Source organism: Haplochromis burtoni, unplaced genomic scaffold, assembly GCF_018398535.1.
Source record: "Haplochromis burtoni strain Fernald_Lab_line unplaced genomic scaffold, NCSU_Asbu1 Contig_273, whole genome shotgun sequence".
In the NCBI taxonomy this organism is placed as follows: Eukaryota; Metazoa; Chordata; class Actinopteri; order Cichliformes; family Cichlidae; genus Haplochromis; species Haplochromis burtoni.
In genome coordinates this window covers 226,124-239,936 of record NW_024582634.1, presented here as the reverse complement: position 1 = coordinate 239,936, position 13,813 = coordinate 226,124, and the positions used below count along the sequence as shown (strand labels likewise).

Genomic DNA, 13,813 nt, shown 5'->3' with positions numbered 1-13,813 from the left:
AACATCGGAGATCTCTGTCCAGAAGAGCGCAGTCCTGGGAACAGCTAAGATACTGCGCAGGACCCTCAAGCTCCCAGGCCTCTGGTAGAGGACCCGAGCTTGAAGGATAAACCGCCCGCAGGGGCGTGCTGGGTGTTTTTATAATGTTATCATTGTTATTTTGGTTCCAGGTGGAGATGTGTGTGTGGCAGGTCATGACAGCGGGCCAGTGTTTGAAGAACAGCCGAGCAGTTTAATTTACCCTGAAGGCCTGACTGAAGGCAAAGTGACCCTGAGCTGTCAGGCCAGAGCAAATCCAGCTGCTGCTTATAGGTGAGTCTTACACACTCATTCCCTGTGGAGCCCACATTTTATAAAATGAGTTGGTCTTCTAAGTTTGTTTTAGGGTACTTACTTTGATTCCTATATTAAATTGCTGTCTTATTTTGGTTTAGAATGGGGCGAATAATCTTTTGATCCCCTGGTGAATTTGTACAGTGGGGAAAATAAGTACTGAACACGTCACCAATTTTCTAAGTAAATATATTTCTAAAAGTGCTTTTGATATGAAATTCTCATCAGATATCAGTAACAACACATCCAGTCCACACGTGTAAAGAAATCAAGCCACAGATGTCCATGCAGTGCCTTGTGACCTCCAAACATGGTTCATATTATTGCATTCAAAAACTTGATCTTGAAGTTTTGGTCTCATCTAACCAGACTCTAGTCAACTAACATTTCACAGGCTTGTTTAAATGTTGTTCAGCAAACTTTAAACACACTTCAACATGCTTTTTCTTTCAGCAATGTTGTCTGGAGTGGTGAGTGTGCATATGGCACTTAAGTGCATTACTTATTGTTTTCTTTGAAACCGTTGTACCTGCTGATTCCTGGAGCTCTCCACAGGTTGTCTTTGGCTCTGGGACAACCCTCGTAAAAATTATTTTCACTCTTCTTTTTGCAGGGGGCACCTGGTCATGGCCAGTTTATGTCAAAATGATGTTCTTTCCACTTGTGGACTAACCACTGCCATCAGTATGTTTTGCAACAATTAGGTTGCAAAGACCTTGTGAGAGCTCATTGGTTTTACCCATCACAAGCTGTTTATCGGGTGCATTGGTAATGAGACACTTTTTTATAGGCCTTCAGTTTGGACTGAACTGTACTTCACCCACATTTGATGCAAAGGAGCTCACTGCTTTGGACCAGTAGGTTCGGCTACGTACAGGAGAGGCAAACTGAATGAGACTCAGGCAACTGTGAGTTTAGAAAACCGCTGGCTTGTGTATTTTTACTCATTCAGAAATTAAAAGAATGAAAATTAATAACAAACATACTTTTCAAATGAAAGTATCCCTTTTTGGTACCAGTATTTTCCTTCAGTGACCCTGTGGTACAATCACAGTAATCACTTAAAAAAAACCTTACCTGGGTGCACCCTTCTAAGTGTATAATCAGGGTTCAAGTTCAAGATAAACCACAATCTCAATTACCAAAATCCAAATAGCAACTTTCATCTGCAACTTCACAGACTTTGTTAGCTGATTGCAACAACCATTGAGTTGGAAAAATAGATCCAACGGCCCACACCCACTTCTCTTCCTGTTCATGGGATGTATAGAGTCCGTAAAAAGTCCTTAAAATAAACCGTCCATAAGTCCAGGGGGTTTGTGTGAAGAAGGGGAACAGTAATATCAAAGTGGCGTGGTGTGTTTTTTTTGTTGCAGCTGGCCTACCACACTCTGCTGTGCAGCACAGAACAAAGTCAATTGGTCCGTCAACGGGGTTGGCTCGCCATCGATTACAGGATCCATTGCAATGCATCGATAGGAAGGACACAAAGGAAAAAATCGGACCTGTCCATGACAGTGTCATAGGACATTAAGTTCCCATATAATCACAGATCACAACTTGCTATCACTTAAGATGTACTATTTGTAACGTTACCCATGTTACAAATTGAAAATAAACAGTAAAGCACAGAATAATCTGTGCAACAGATTCAAATGCTTTTTTTTCAATAAGTAAAATAAAGTTTTTCGCAAAACATTGTAAACAATTTCCTAATAAATACTAGAAAATTTTGCTTACAATGAACTCATGAAAAGTGCAGATAAACAATAAACAATTAAAATGCTCACCGATCTCAAAAAAGAATGGCGTAGGAGCGCGAGATGGCGCAGGAACGATGAAATGGCGTTGTCTAATTCACAACCTTCCCTGACCTAACAATGTAAAAGGAACCAAACTAGTTACTCGTCTTACCAATACAAATGCAATAAAACAATTTTTCATAAGCAGCAAGTGCTAACTCTTCCGTTTATATCACTTTTCCCCGTACCTCGTTTCAGTGAATCTCCATCTCTTTTTCCTCGCTAGCGTAGTCATGGGGTATTAGTGAGAGAGGAGGACAAACCTGCGCTCTCTCAGCCGTAGATGGCGTGCGGGGCACTGCACCACGTTGCAGCAGCTCATTGGCTAAGAGCAACCCACGTTTACTTCAGAACTCTTAACTCTTTCACTGCTGAACCTGTGGCTCATTCACTATAAACCGAGTGTGACTGCTAAGATTGATAGTCTTTTTTTATGTTTTGGTACATTTTATCCAAGCCATACTTAAATATGGGTTACACAGGTGTCAGCATTGACTGATCATGCTGAATCTGCGATTTGAAATGTGTTCCTGATTGGATTCATCCTACCGTGCAAATAGACTTGGACACAGTTCTCTTACAGAACCTATGATATCTTTGGGTGGATCAGCCCGCTGAGGCCAGACTCAGACTCTGAATTTCAGTTATTAGTTTTAATACTTTTAATATGTTTTCAAGTGTTTTCTCCAAGATCCAGTCGTTAGACACATTGTTGTGTTTCTGTCCTTTTATATTGATAACTGAGCGACTGGAAAATCACAGAATAGCCAACTAATGTAAAGCTGCCTGTGACCAAGTGGGTGAGAACACCACTTGTCTATATTCTTAGTTAACATTCTTGTTTTGATTTAGCCATATCTCATATGTATTCTGTAATATCAAACATTAGTGGTGGCCCGCTTGAAGCTGACGCTGTGTGTGTCAAAAAGAAGCACTGTGTGGAGACTTGATTCGTTTGGCCAGAGTCACGTGATCAGTGACGTCCGAAGCTTCATTTAGAACCTAACTGCTTCGGTGGTTTATAGGGAAGTGAATCATTCGCGGGATTCATGGAGTGTTTTGATGGTGAGAGACAGCAAACCACTGATTATTGTATTGAGAGATTTGGAGCCAGCGAGGAAGCGAGGAGGTTCTGTCGTGTGGGAGTATTTAGAGTTGATTTTAGTCAGTTTTGGTTGGGTTTTCCAGCTTTGTGTTCTTGTTGTTTGTTTTTGTTTAGTGCGTGTTTATTTTTTCTGAAAACGTGAAAAACTTAACATGTCAAAAATCTGCTTTTCATAATATAAATATCATTAAATAACTTTAGAAACACATCCATTTGACTCTTTTTATTTAATGTAATAAAATATATTTTATTTTAAAAATAATCTTAAAATGTTTTCTGGCTGATAGTCTGTGGGACCCAGGAAGACCGTACACCTGCATCTCTACAGTTTCTGTGTGAGAGGATTTCTTCAAAGGAGAAATCATCTCAGCCATCGCACGAAGGAACAAATTCTCTTTTTAAATAAAAATTTAAAAGGGTTTCCTTAAATGGATCATGTCTTTAATTTGCAAGTACATATGCATGATCTCTTTCCAGTTCACAATCAATCTACCCCCAGGTCAAAAATATGTGTAAGAAAATTGGCCTAATATAATATTATTTATAAACATACCTGTCCAGCTGTCCAGCGATTAGTGCATGGAGGCAGGACCTCACAGCAGAAGCATACTCAATATTGTGTTGTACATTATTATATGTATTTTTCACTTATTGTATTTACCAACATCAAGAAGTCAGAAGTAAAGAAAGACCACATCATGCTGCATGTTTGAACAAGGGAACTTTATTGATCACAATAATTTATTAAATAAATAAACAAACAAAAACATGTTCAAAGCAGCACAGCGGTGGCCCAGTGTCAAACAGAACTCCACTCTGCAGCGTGAGCAGTCATAATGAAGCAGTTGGTTTTATTTTGTGGATTCAAGCTGCTCTTCATATTTTTGGCCACCAGATGTCACCAGAGAGGACTGTGTTGAAAAGCTTCGAGTAATGAAAACGTGCTTCAATACTTCAGAAAGCTTCATTTGGCCGAGTTTGGTTATGTTTTCCACTTTTGCAGATTATATCATGTAAAATCTTGGTTTAAATCGATTCTGACAGGTTTGTTAAGTTAACATGTTTTTTTTTCCATTTCAACTGTTAATTGGTTTAGTTTGAACTCACCTTACCTACCAGTGTTCCAGGAACAAAAGCAGGAAATGTAGTTTTACTGTATTTAATCTGGTTAATCTGAGGTCACAGGAAGACACCAGGTGAAGAAGCAGGAGAACCTTTGTAATTTAATAAAACTGATTTTAGACTGTGTTTATAGAGAAATTGATTTGTTGTAATACGTATCGTGTCTGAGTCCAGAAATGTTTGTCTTACCTATCTAATGGAGTAGTCCAGGGTGAGATTGTTTAAGTGGACCATTTAAGCAGAAAAGAACCAGTTCAGTGTAGCTGTTTACATTTTCACCTTCATTTCCATTGAGTTAAGTTCAGTTATGTTTATTTGATCTGAGTTAACTATGGAGTTGAGTTTCTTATTAAGTTTTGTAAATATTGTTTGGTCACAAAATGGTGAATAAATCACTCGCTCCACTGGACAGCATCAGTCTCCTGCCCTTCTTTAGCTGCTAAGGTCAAGTCCTTCTGGAAATGTGTCCACTCCTTTATGAGTGAGGACATGGATTGGAGAGTCAGTCAGCAGGATGGGAGGAGTTAGAGAGAAACTTGGGGTTTGTTTGAGAAAAGCTGGCCGTGAGTATGTTAGTATCACAGACCCCAGTGACTGACTCAGAGTTGAAGTGAACTTTTTATCTGCAACAGGAAGCCAGAGTTGCAGCATCTCAGGTTGAACAAACTCAGTTGTTAGCTAAACCTGCCCAGCCATATCTGTGACTGCTCCATGGGCACACAGCTAATCTGTGAGAGCTGGAATTTTTTAACTCAGTGACATCCAAATCAGTTTGGATCTTTAAAGTCAAATGTTTCTTTTTCACTCCATTAAAATGAAACTACCATAAAATTTGAATTAATTTTTTATACTGCAGGATAAAAAAAAGCCTGAATCAAATGATTATTTCCATTTATCATGCAGGTGGCTTGTGAATGGGACTGCGGTTCCACTGAATTTGGACCGATACTCCCTGGTGGCTGGTACCCTGGTGATAAGCAGCCCCGACCCCATCCGGGATACAGGCTCTTACCAGTGTCTAGCTATCAACCGCTGTGGCACCATCATTAGCAGAGCAGCCAACCTCAAGTTTGGTTGTAAGTAATAAAGACCTTTCAGTCATTTTACTTTGAGCTGCCTGCTTTAAAAACATGGCAGAAAAGGCACCAGACAAAAACACAAGTTTACATTCTTTGTCTGCTTCTGGATCAGAGCTCGCTGGTTTTAGGACTTTTCTCTGTTTTTTTCAGCATTTATTACTTATTTGTCTGCATTTGCTTGTTCCAGACCTCCATGACTTCCCTCCAGATGGCAGAAGTCCTCAAACAATAACTGAAGGTCAAGGAACGTTCTTGGCCTGCCAACCTCCTCCACATTACCCAGGTACCTCTCTGTTTCATTGTTCTTGAAAATGATAATTTATTATATATATTCTCAGAGAGCCACAGAATAGTCCTGTGTGTGGCTGGAACATTAGTTTTTTCTTTTGCATCATTTTCCTTGACAAAGAAAAAAGAGTCGTGCTGCAGCTAGCCACCTCACCACTAGTGCCCAGGGCCAGAAGGTGATTAACAGGTCAGAGGGGCAGAATATGACAGTAAATATGAAATGAAATCTCTCACTGATACATTGTGACTGTTATGATTGTGACTTTTTACAGTGAAATCTAAGCGCTGACAGAATGAAATGACTAAAGTGACTGACGGCAATTCTTTTCTTCTCTAGCGCTGTCTTACCGCTGGTTTCTCAACGAGTTTCCCAACTTCATCAGGAAGGATGATGGGCGCTGGTTTGTGTCACAGGTCACTGGGAATCTGTACCTGGCCAAAGCTGAACCTAATGACACAGCAAACTACTTCTGCTTCACAACGATCAACATGGAAGTTAGCACGAAGAGCACATTCAGCAAGGCCAACCAGCTCACGGTAGTCCCTGATGGTATGAAAGACCTACAGCTGCATCACTCGTCTCTTAGCATCCTCACGTGTAGTTGTTCCGCTGTCTGTAGTTGAGCATCAATGATTCTAAAAACATAGGATAACAGGGTGTTGTTGTTCACTGATAGCCCAGTGCAACGTCCACTTTTAAGTTGTGGCATTAGCTTGCCTGTTATCAGTTTATTAAAGGCTGAAGCAAAGTCGACTCAGAGACAGCTGCTGACTTTCTCCTTCTCATCAGTAACCCTGCTGGTCAGCCCATGGAATACTGGCCCAAGGCTTCCACTAAGGATCTCATTTAGACTGAAAGGATTTGGAATTTTACACTAAAAAGAGGTTATGGCACAGAATTAAGTGATAATCTAATCTAAGAAGATTTGCTTTTTCATTCCAGCCAATCCCAGGAAGTCAGCTCCAACCATTAAAGTGCGCTTCCTGGCAGATACCTATGCCCTGGCTGGACACACCACCCAGTTAGAGTGCTTTGCTTATGGAAAGTAAGTGTCCATCGCAGAAATTGCTGTGTGATGCTTCTGATGTGTCTTATATTATAGAGTGATGCGGTTCAGCTGTAGTAATACATGTCCAGGCATTTTTACATCCTCATACCCCAAACCTAATTATCACTCTCTGATCGCTGCACTGCATTTTATTGACCTCTTACTTCCATCTCTCAACTCTCGCTTTGCTTTTCATCTTAAAGTCCAGTTCCAAAGGTGCGGTGGAGGAAGGTGGATGGTCTAATGCCATCCAAGGCAGGCCCCACTGTGGAGGGTCCCACCCTGACCCTTCCTGAACTCTCCTTTGACGATGAGGGCATTTACGAGTGTGAAGCCTACAACTCAGAAGGAAGGGACACGCACCAGGGACGCATTAATGTCCAAGGTGACTACAGGTTCTTCATTGTGCAGCAAAGCATGGGTCATTTCATTTTAATGCACTCGTGTTCATTTTATAGCTCATGTGTATTTGTTTTTTCTTGACTTTCTTCTCGTCCAGCTCAACCAGAGTGGTTGCAGGTGATGACCGACTCAGAGGTGGAGATTAGCTCAGATCTTCAGTGGAGTTGTGTGGCTGCTGGAAAACCTCGACCCTCTGTACGCTGGCTACGCAATGGACAGCCACTTAGTACACAGGTAACACAACACACACACACACACACACACACACACACACAGCTGACCATAAAACTTCTGAAGAAGGCATTTGGCATGACCATGTGGGTACAGTTATCCTTTGGACTCGATTTTGAAGCAGAGAGATATTTCTTTGATGACAACCTCTCAGCCCATCATGATGGTACTGTGGGCATTCCAGTAGTTCCAGCTGGTGGCAGCATCAACCCTTGGTGCTTTCTGTGTTGTTCCTTAACCCTTTAAAGCCGGTCAGAGCGGCACGCTCTGTTTTGCGTAACTATTTTTAAATCCCTGTAGAACCGGAACCGCGTGAGCTAGCGCAATAATTTTTTTTCATATGAAACCAGAGGAGTTGTACTTACATCTTATGCCATCAGCTTGTCCTACGGTCACTTTCCTTCCACAAAATCATTTGTATTTGAAAAGAAACGACCATATGGGGAAAGTGTACTGAGACCAAAGGGAGCTAAAGGCTTGTCTTATCCAGTCGTTCAGTCTGACGTCACTAGCCGTGTCTGGGCCTAAACTCCGCTGCAGGTCCATATATCAAACGATCACTATGGCATTACTGAGAGTTGAAAAACTGTCTAAAGTCTTTCATCTTTAATAAAATGATCAGCGTTCTGCTCTACCAGGTGTAACAATTGAGTTTAACATCCAGGCATCCATGAAAACAGAATTTATGACATTTAACAAGTTAGAAGTTAGCAGGAGAGTTAGCTCGCTAGCTTCTATCTAAATACAATATAGCATGTCCTGACTGCGGGGTTTTGGAAACAAATTAAAACGTACAGCTCTGTTATCACTTCCAGACATAAATGAAGACAGAAAACTAAACAGCAGTGACGTTTGTAGGGTTACTGAAGTTGGGCTAGCTGGTATATAATGATGTGCTACGTGACCGCTAGCGACACAGCTATGTTAGCATAATATAAACAAGCTAACTTTTTTTCCACTGCGATAAAAGTTAACGTGAGTGTTCTCGGTGGTCAGGAACAAATGTAATCGCATGGCAGGATGCTGTAAAAGGACCAAACTTCAGCCAGGAGAACAACTGAGATAATCCATCCACAATACGAGGTTAGTCATTCATATACTGCTGCATGGGCTGGGCTGTAGTTACATCCTAAGGTTTTAAAAACTGAGCTTAAATAAATGATTAGCGGTAATAAAAGCCGAGGGAGGTCAACAGTGATCACTGACTGTTTTAGGAGCTTTTTGAGATAAATAGAAGAAATACATACATTAAACATGTTAACAACACAAAAGCCATATTAAACGCAGACTATTTTTTTTTAAACTTTATTTATCACATTATAGACATACAGTCAAGTAAAACAGGGATCACATAAAAGATGAACATTGTGGTAGTACAATGAGGAACAGAAAGAGTGACAAGGACAGTGAGACAAAAGTGAGTACAAAAAATAAAATAAATTAAGGGGAACATAAATAAACAAAAGTTTGCAAGAGCCAAAATCAAGTTAGCAGTTTCAATCGGTTACAGATTTTAACAGTCTTGAGAGCCTTAGTGTAAATGCAGACTACTTTAGACCCGGAAGTAGGATTCGTCGCGTCATCACTGAACAACCGGATATTCCAGAAACAGGCTTTGCCGATCCAATCAGCTGTTCGTAACACTTACCACATTGAAAAAGATATCAGCGCGAACTATTGCATGTCCGCCATTTCCTGCCCGAAACCGGAAGTGACGTCACATTCGTGAAAAATATAGTTTTTTACTTGTAGGCCTTAAAAGCCTATACTGGTGTTTTTATAAGTCATGTTTGACTTTATGCTTTTCTGAATAGTTTCTGGGATGCTTAGAACTCGAATTGCACTGCTGGAAATAGTTTATTTTGATGCTGTTTTCTTTGCAAATTTGCATCATAGGATTGTTTTTTTCGTTTTTCCTGCAGTATATAAAAATTGCTGTATCTCTAAAATAAAACTATGAAGACACTCAAAATAAATTTCCTGTGGTTGGAAACTATTTTTGCAACTTTTTTGTATTTAAAGTTTTGAGGGATAAGCCTCTTAAATTTCTCCAAGTAGAAATATATGTAAAAAAAACCAAAAACGATTTTCAATTCTTTTGTAGTTTATTGCTCTTTTTTGTAATTAATGTAGTTACTATGGACTTAATGCACACATATTATTAAAATCTGGGCTATAACAGTTGTATTGATGTATAGCAACTTGAAATGCTCTCAAAAATGGCTCCACAGCATGTAAAAATATAAAGTAAGCTCTGGCGGACTTGGTTCTATGGTAGGTCTTACATCCTAACAAATTTCCTCTCATGGGTGGTTGACAGGTTGGATTTTCAATCAGATCAATTTAAATTTTTAGTTTTTATTTATATAGCACATCATCACAACAACAGTTACCTCACCTACAGTACCCTACAATAGGGTAATGTCAGTAACGTAGTGGGGACGGAGCTGGACTCTCTTAGGGTGGAGTCTGAGAGGCGGATGTTGTCCAAGATAAAGACAATACTGGACAACACCTCCCACCCACTCCATGACGTGCTGGCCAGTCACTGGAGCACACTCAGTGGGGGACTGAGATTACCCATGATGCACCACTGAACGACATAGGAAATCATTCTTGCCCATGGACATCGCTGCACCACTCCTCCATCTAATAGGCTGTAAACACTGTAATAGTTACACCTTTTTGCACACGCTCTTTTCTTACTCGCTAATGTTGCTCTCAACTTTCTTAATATTTATCTATAATCACCTCTGTCAATCATTGATATTTATTATTGAGTGATTTGTATATATTGTGCTATTTCTTAAATTTGTAAATCTGTAACATATTGTATTGTTAAATAGTTTGTTGTCTATTTTTGTTACTGTACAGGAGCAACTGTAACCCACATTATTTCCTTAGGGATTAATAAAGAATTCTGATTCTGAGTACAACAGCAAATCAGAATAACTTGTATTTATGTCCAATTTCTAGAACTGACCTCAAAATCTGCAGTTGTTCAGAAATGGCTTCATTGACCTTCTGGAATAGTATTCTGAAGTTCCAAGACATTAGAGATATTGTAAATCTGAAAACTCCTTAAAATGGGGCATGGGGTTTATGGAGAGGGCTATGAGCACATTGTGGCATAACTTTCATAAGTTCCTTATTTATTAGGGACTTCGTCTTGATTCCAACCATGGATACTGCCTCTTAAAAGCAGTGAAAAAAGGAGCCAAAGCATAATCAGACAAATAAGGAAAGCTGTGCTTCAGTTAATGATTCGACCTAAGAACACTTGCATGTATGAATATGGCTTTTGTCCTTTAATAGTTTAATTGTCACTTTAGTTATTTCTGCAAACAGTGAGCTGAATAATGCAGTACTGTACAGCCTGCTTTGTTACACATGTCACAGATTGGTTTGTGCTTTCTGTAACTTTATCTCTTCTTTACCTTCTTCGGACCTCAAGGATCGTGTGGAGGTGAATGGAGTTCATCTTAGAATCATCAACCTTGCTCTGGAGGATTCTGGCATGTACCAGTGTGTGGCTGAAAACAAGCATGGCACCATCTACTCGACTGCTGAGCTCAGGGTCCAAGGTAGATAGAGACTTTTCATTCTCGAGCCAAGTAGTCAATTTTTTATTGTCAAACCAACAATATACACTCAAGTATACAGTCGGGTGAAATATCGTCCTCCTATATCAAAGGTGCAGACTGTACAATGAAAGAAATTCAAATACATACGTACAACTATACAGAAACAAAATAAACTACGAATAAGTACAACAGTATTGTACTTGAATAGAAATAGAGTAAGAATTAGTGATGGGAATTCCAGCTCCGGCTCTTTTGGCTCCCAAACCGGCTCTTCAGGTTGTTTTGTTGCTTTAATTAATTTATTATCAACAACAATAGAAAATTATGAACAAAAGGAATTACTAATGTAAAAAAAAGTGGTTTTATTTATATATGTTTATATATAAATATATACGGTGGCCCCTAGAGACAAAGCACGTACAAACTCCAAAACACATTTCTAGCATAAACTGAACTTCCAAAACAGAGCTACCTAGATCACTTAAATTACACAATTGAAAGCATATGTGTTTGTTTGTGTATTTATACACAAGCACTCATATATATTCAAATAATTAAAAAAAATTTAACCTGTTACTATGACACACCAAATCCGGTCGTTGTTACTTCCTGGCTTGTGTAGCCACTCGGTAACAAAAGCTCCACACTGCCCCCTAGCATCCAGGAGCACTTCTGTTGTGTTTTGGAGGTTTCACATGCTTCGGAGTTTGTACGGGATTTGTCTCTAGGGGCCACCGTAAGTATACTTTTATTTATTTACTCCACATAAAATGCAATAAAAAATTATAAAATACAAAGACCAACTATTTACATTTCAACTTTTAACTATTTAAATTTTCAGCCTTTTCCTTTTAAACTAATTGAAAGTGAAACAACACAAAACACTGCAAACCACAACACAATAAAAATACAAATTATAATATGCAAAACAAAAGGAAGATGCACAGAGGACAGTGAGAGGAACGTGTTATGTAGTCCAAAGAAGTGTGTGTGGAGAAGAGAGTCCAGTGTGGAGGGGGGCAGCATGGAGCTGGACTGCTTGGGGGAAAAGCTATTGCACAATCTCGCCGACCTGCTCCTGATGCTGCAGAGTCGTCTTCTGGATGGGGGAGAAGAAAAAAGTTGGAGGGAGTGGTGATGCGGGTCAGCCATGATGGTAGTGGCTTTATGAATGCAGCATGAGGTATAAATGTCCAGTAGGCTGGGTAGAGAGCTGCCAACGATGTGCTCCACACAATCCTCTGGAGGGGTCAAACACAGTTCCTGTGCTCAGTGTGATGGATCTTGTATGTCCAACCTGAGATCCATTGATCGGTTTGTGTGGTATGCGAGCTGTAGTGGGTCCAGTTTGGTCTGATGGTGGTGTTTTTAAAGCACTGTGGAACAACAGCTTGGCTCAGGGAGATGTTGAAAATGTCCGCTGGTCGGCACAGGCTCTGAGCACACGTCCAGGTATATTGTCTGGTCCAGTAACTTTTTGTGGGTTGACCCTAGCGAGAGTCCTTCTCACTGACTGTCACTGTCTCAGCATTCTCACTTATGTCTGTGTGATAGACACAGATACCTGTTTCTTTAGTTACTGGCCCATAAATAGGACTCTTGTTACTTCAATCTATTCTACTTTTACCTGTAAAAAGGTGTATTGATAATTCCTAAAGACAACATAAAAGCATGCCATTACGTGTAAAAAAAAACGTATTAATTTTTCTTTGGATTAAAACAAACAGGAGATACAATTGACAGCAATGCACCACTCTCTTTTGTTCCCCTATCCTTGTGTGTCTCTTCCTTTCAGTTCAGGCTCCAGACTTCCGGTTGAATCCAGTAAGGAAGCTTATTCCAGCAGCTAGAGGGGGACAGGTGATGATTGATTGTCGCCCTCGAGCTGCCCCGAAGCCCAGTCTGTTCTGGAGTCGTGGAACAGAGTTGCTCACCAACAGCAGCAGGTATTCCCCTAGCTAAGCCTGTGTTACAGTTCATACCACAGTGTAAACAGCATGTATGGTCAACTACCATGGTCAGTAAAGTCGATCCTAGCACTGATTGTTTTGTGCACCCTCATGTAGTATCTCAGGCCAAAGTGTGATGCACACAGATGGCTGCAAAAGAACATTGGCTGCTTGGTCTTTCATTTTTGTAAGCTTCTATTCCATGAATAGTACAAGAACAACTGAAAGCAGTCTCACAGGTAGCTGAGGCCTGTTCCCATGCTATTCTGTGATAAATGACACAGATAAAATATCTGTTGTTCCAAGCACTGAACTCATTGATTTGTATATTATTATTTTTAATGGAACTTTCAACACGAGGTCCAGAGAGATGTTGTTGCAAGTAAAGGAGTCTATCATACCAGTCAGAGTAGCCAAGTATATATAACCTATACTTAAAAAACAATATATAGACAGAGACAGTTTTGTTAATTTTAAGTTTTTGGAGATGGTAGACAATATACAAAATTGGCTGTAATAACATAACAATTAATATAGTACCTTTGTTAAATACCTTGAATTTAAATTTAAAGTGTGCACTTACCGTATTTTCCGCAATATAAGGATTATATATATATAAAGTCCTTTAATTTTCTCAAAGATCGACAGCGCACCTTATGTATGAATTCTGGTTGTGCTTACTGACCTCAAACTGATTTTATGTGCTACACGGCGCTCAAAAATCTGTCAAAAATGTTTTAGTATGACTTTGCTAAGCTTCGAAGCCGCACCGCTTGATGGATTGTTGGAGCATTACAGCTACTATAGTCAGGAGCCTCACGGAGTGATCGTGGTCCCAGACTCTGTCTGCTTCAAGTCCTAAAGTCAAA

At 39.9% G+C, this 13,813-nt stretch overlaps 1 protein-coding gene across 1 annotated transcript in view; it reads left to right on the top strand.

The window, feature by feature from the left end:
• Window positions 1-13,813, top strand: part of cntn2 (contactin 2) — a gene marked incomplete in the record, with an annotated part of 77,627 nt that overhangs the window by 11,661 nt on the left and 52,153 nt on the right. The window contains 9 exon segments of the mRNA XM_042227639.1: window positions 171-312; window positions 5,266-5,438; window positions 5,629-5,724; window positions 6,067-6,279; window positions 6,673-6,775; window positions 6,982-7,163; window positions 7,278-7,414; window positions 10,866-10,995; window positions 12,791-12,941. Of these exon segments, the coding sequence (XP_042083573.1) occupies window positions 171-312; window positions 5,266-5,438; window positions 5,629-5,724; window positions 6,067-6,279; window positions 6,673-6,775; window positions 6,982-7,163; window positions 7,278-7,414; window positions 10,866-10,995; window positions 12,791-12,941 (1,327 nt within the window).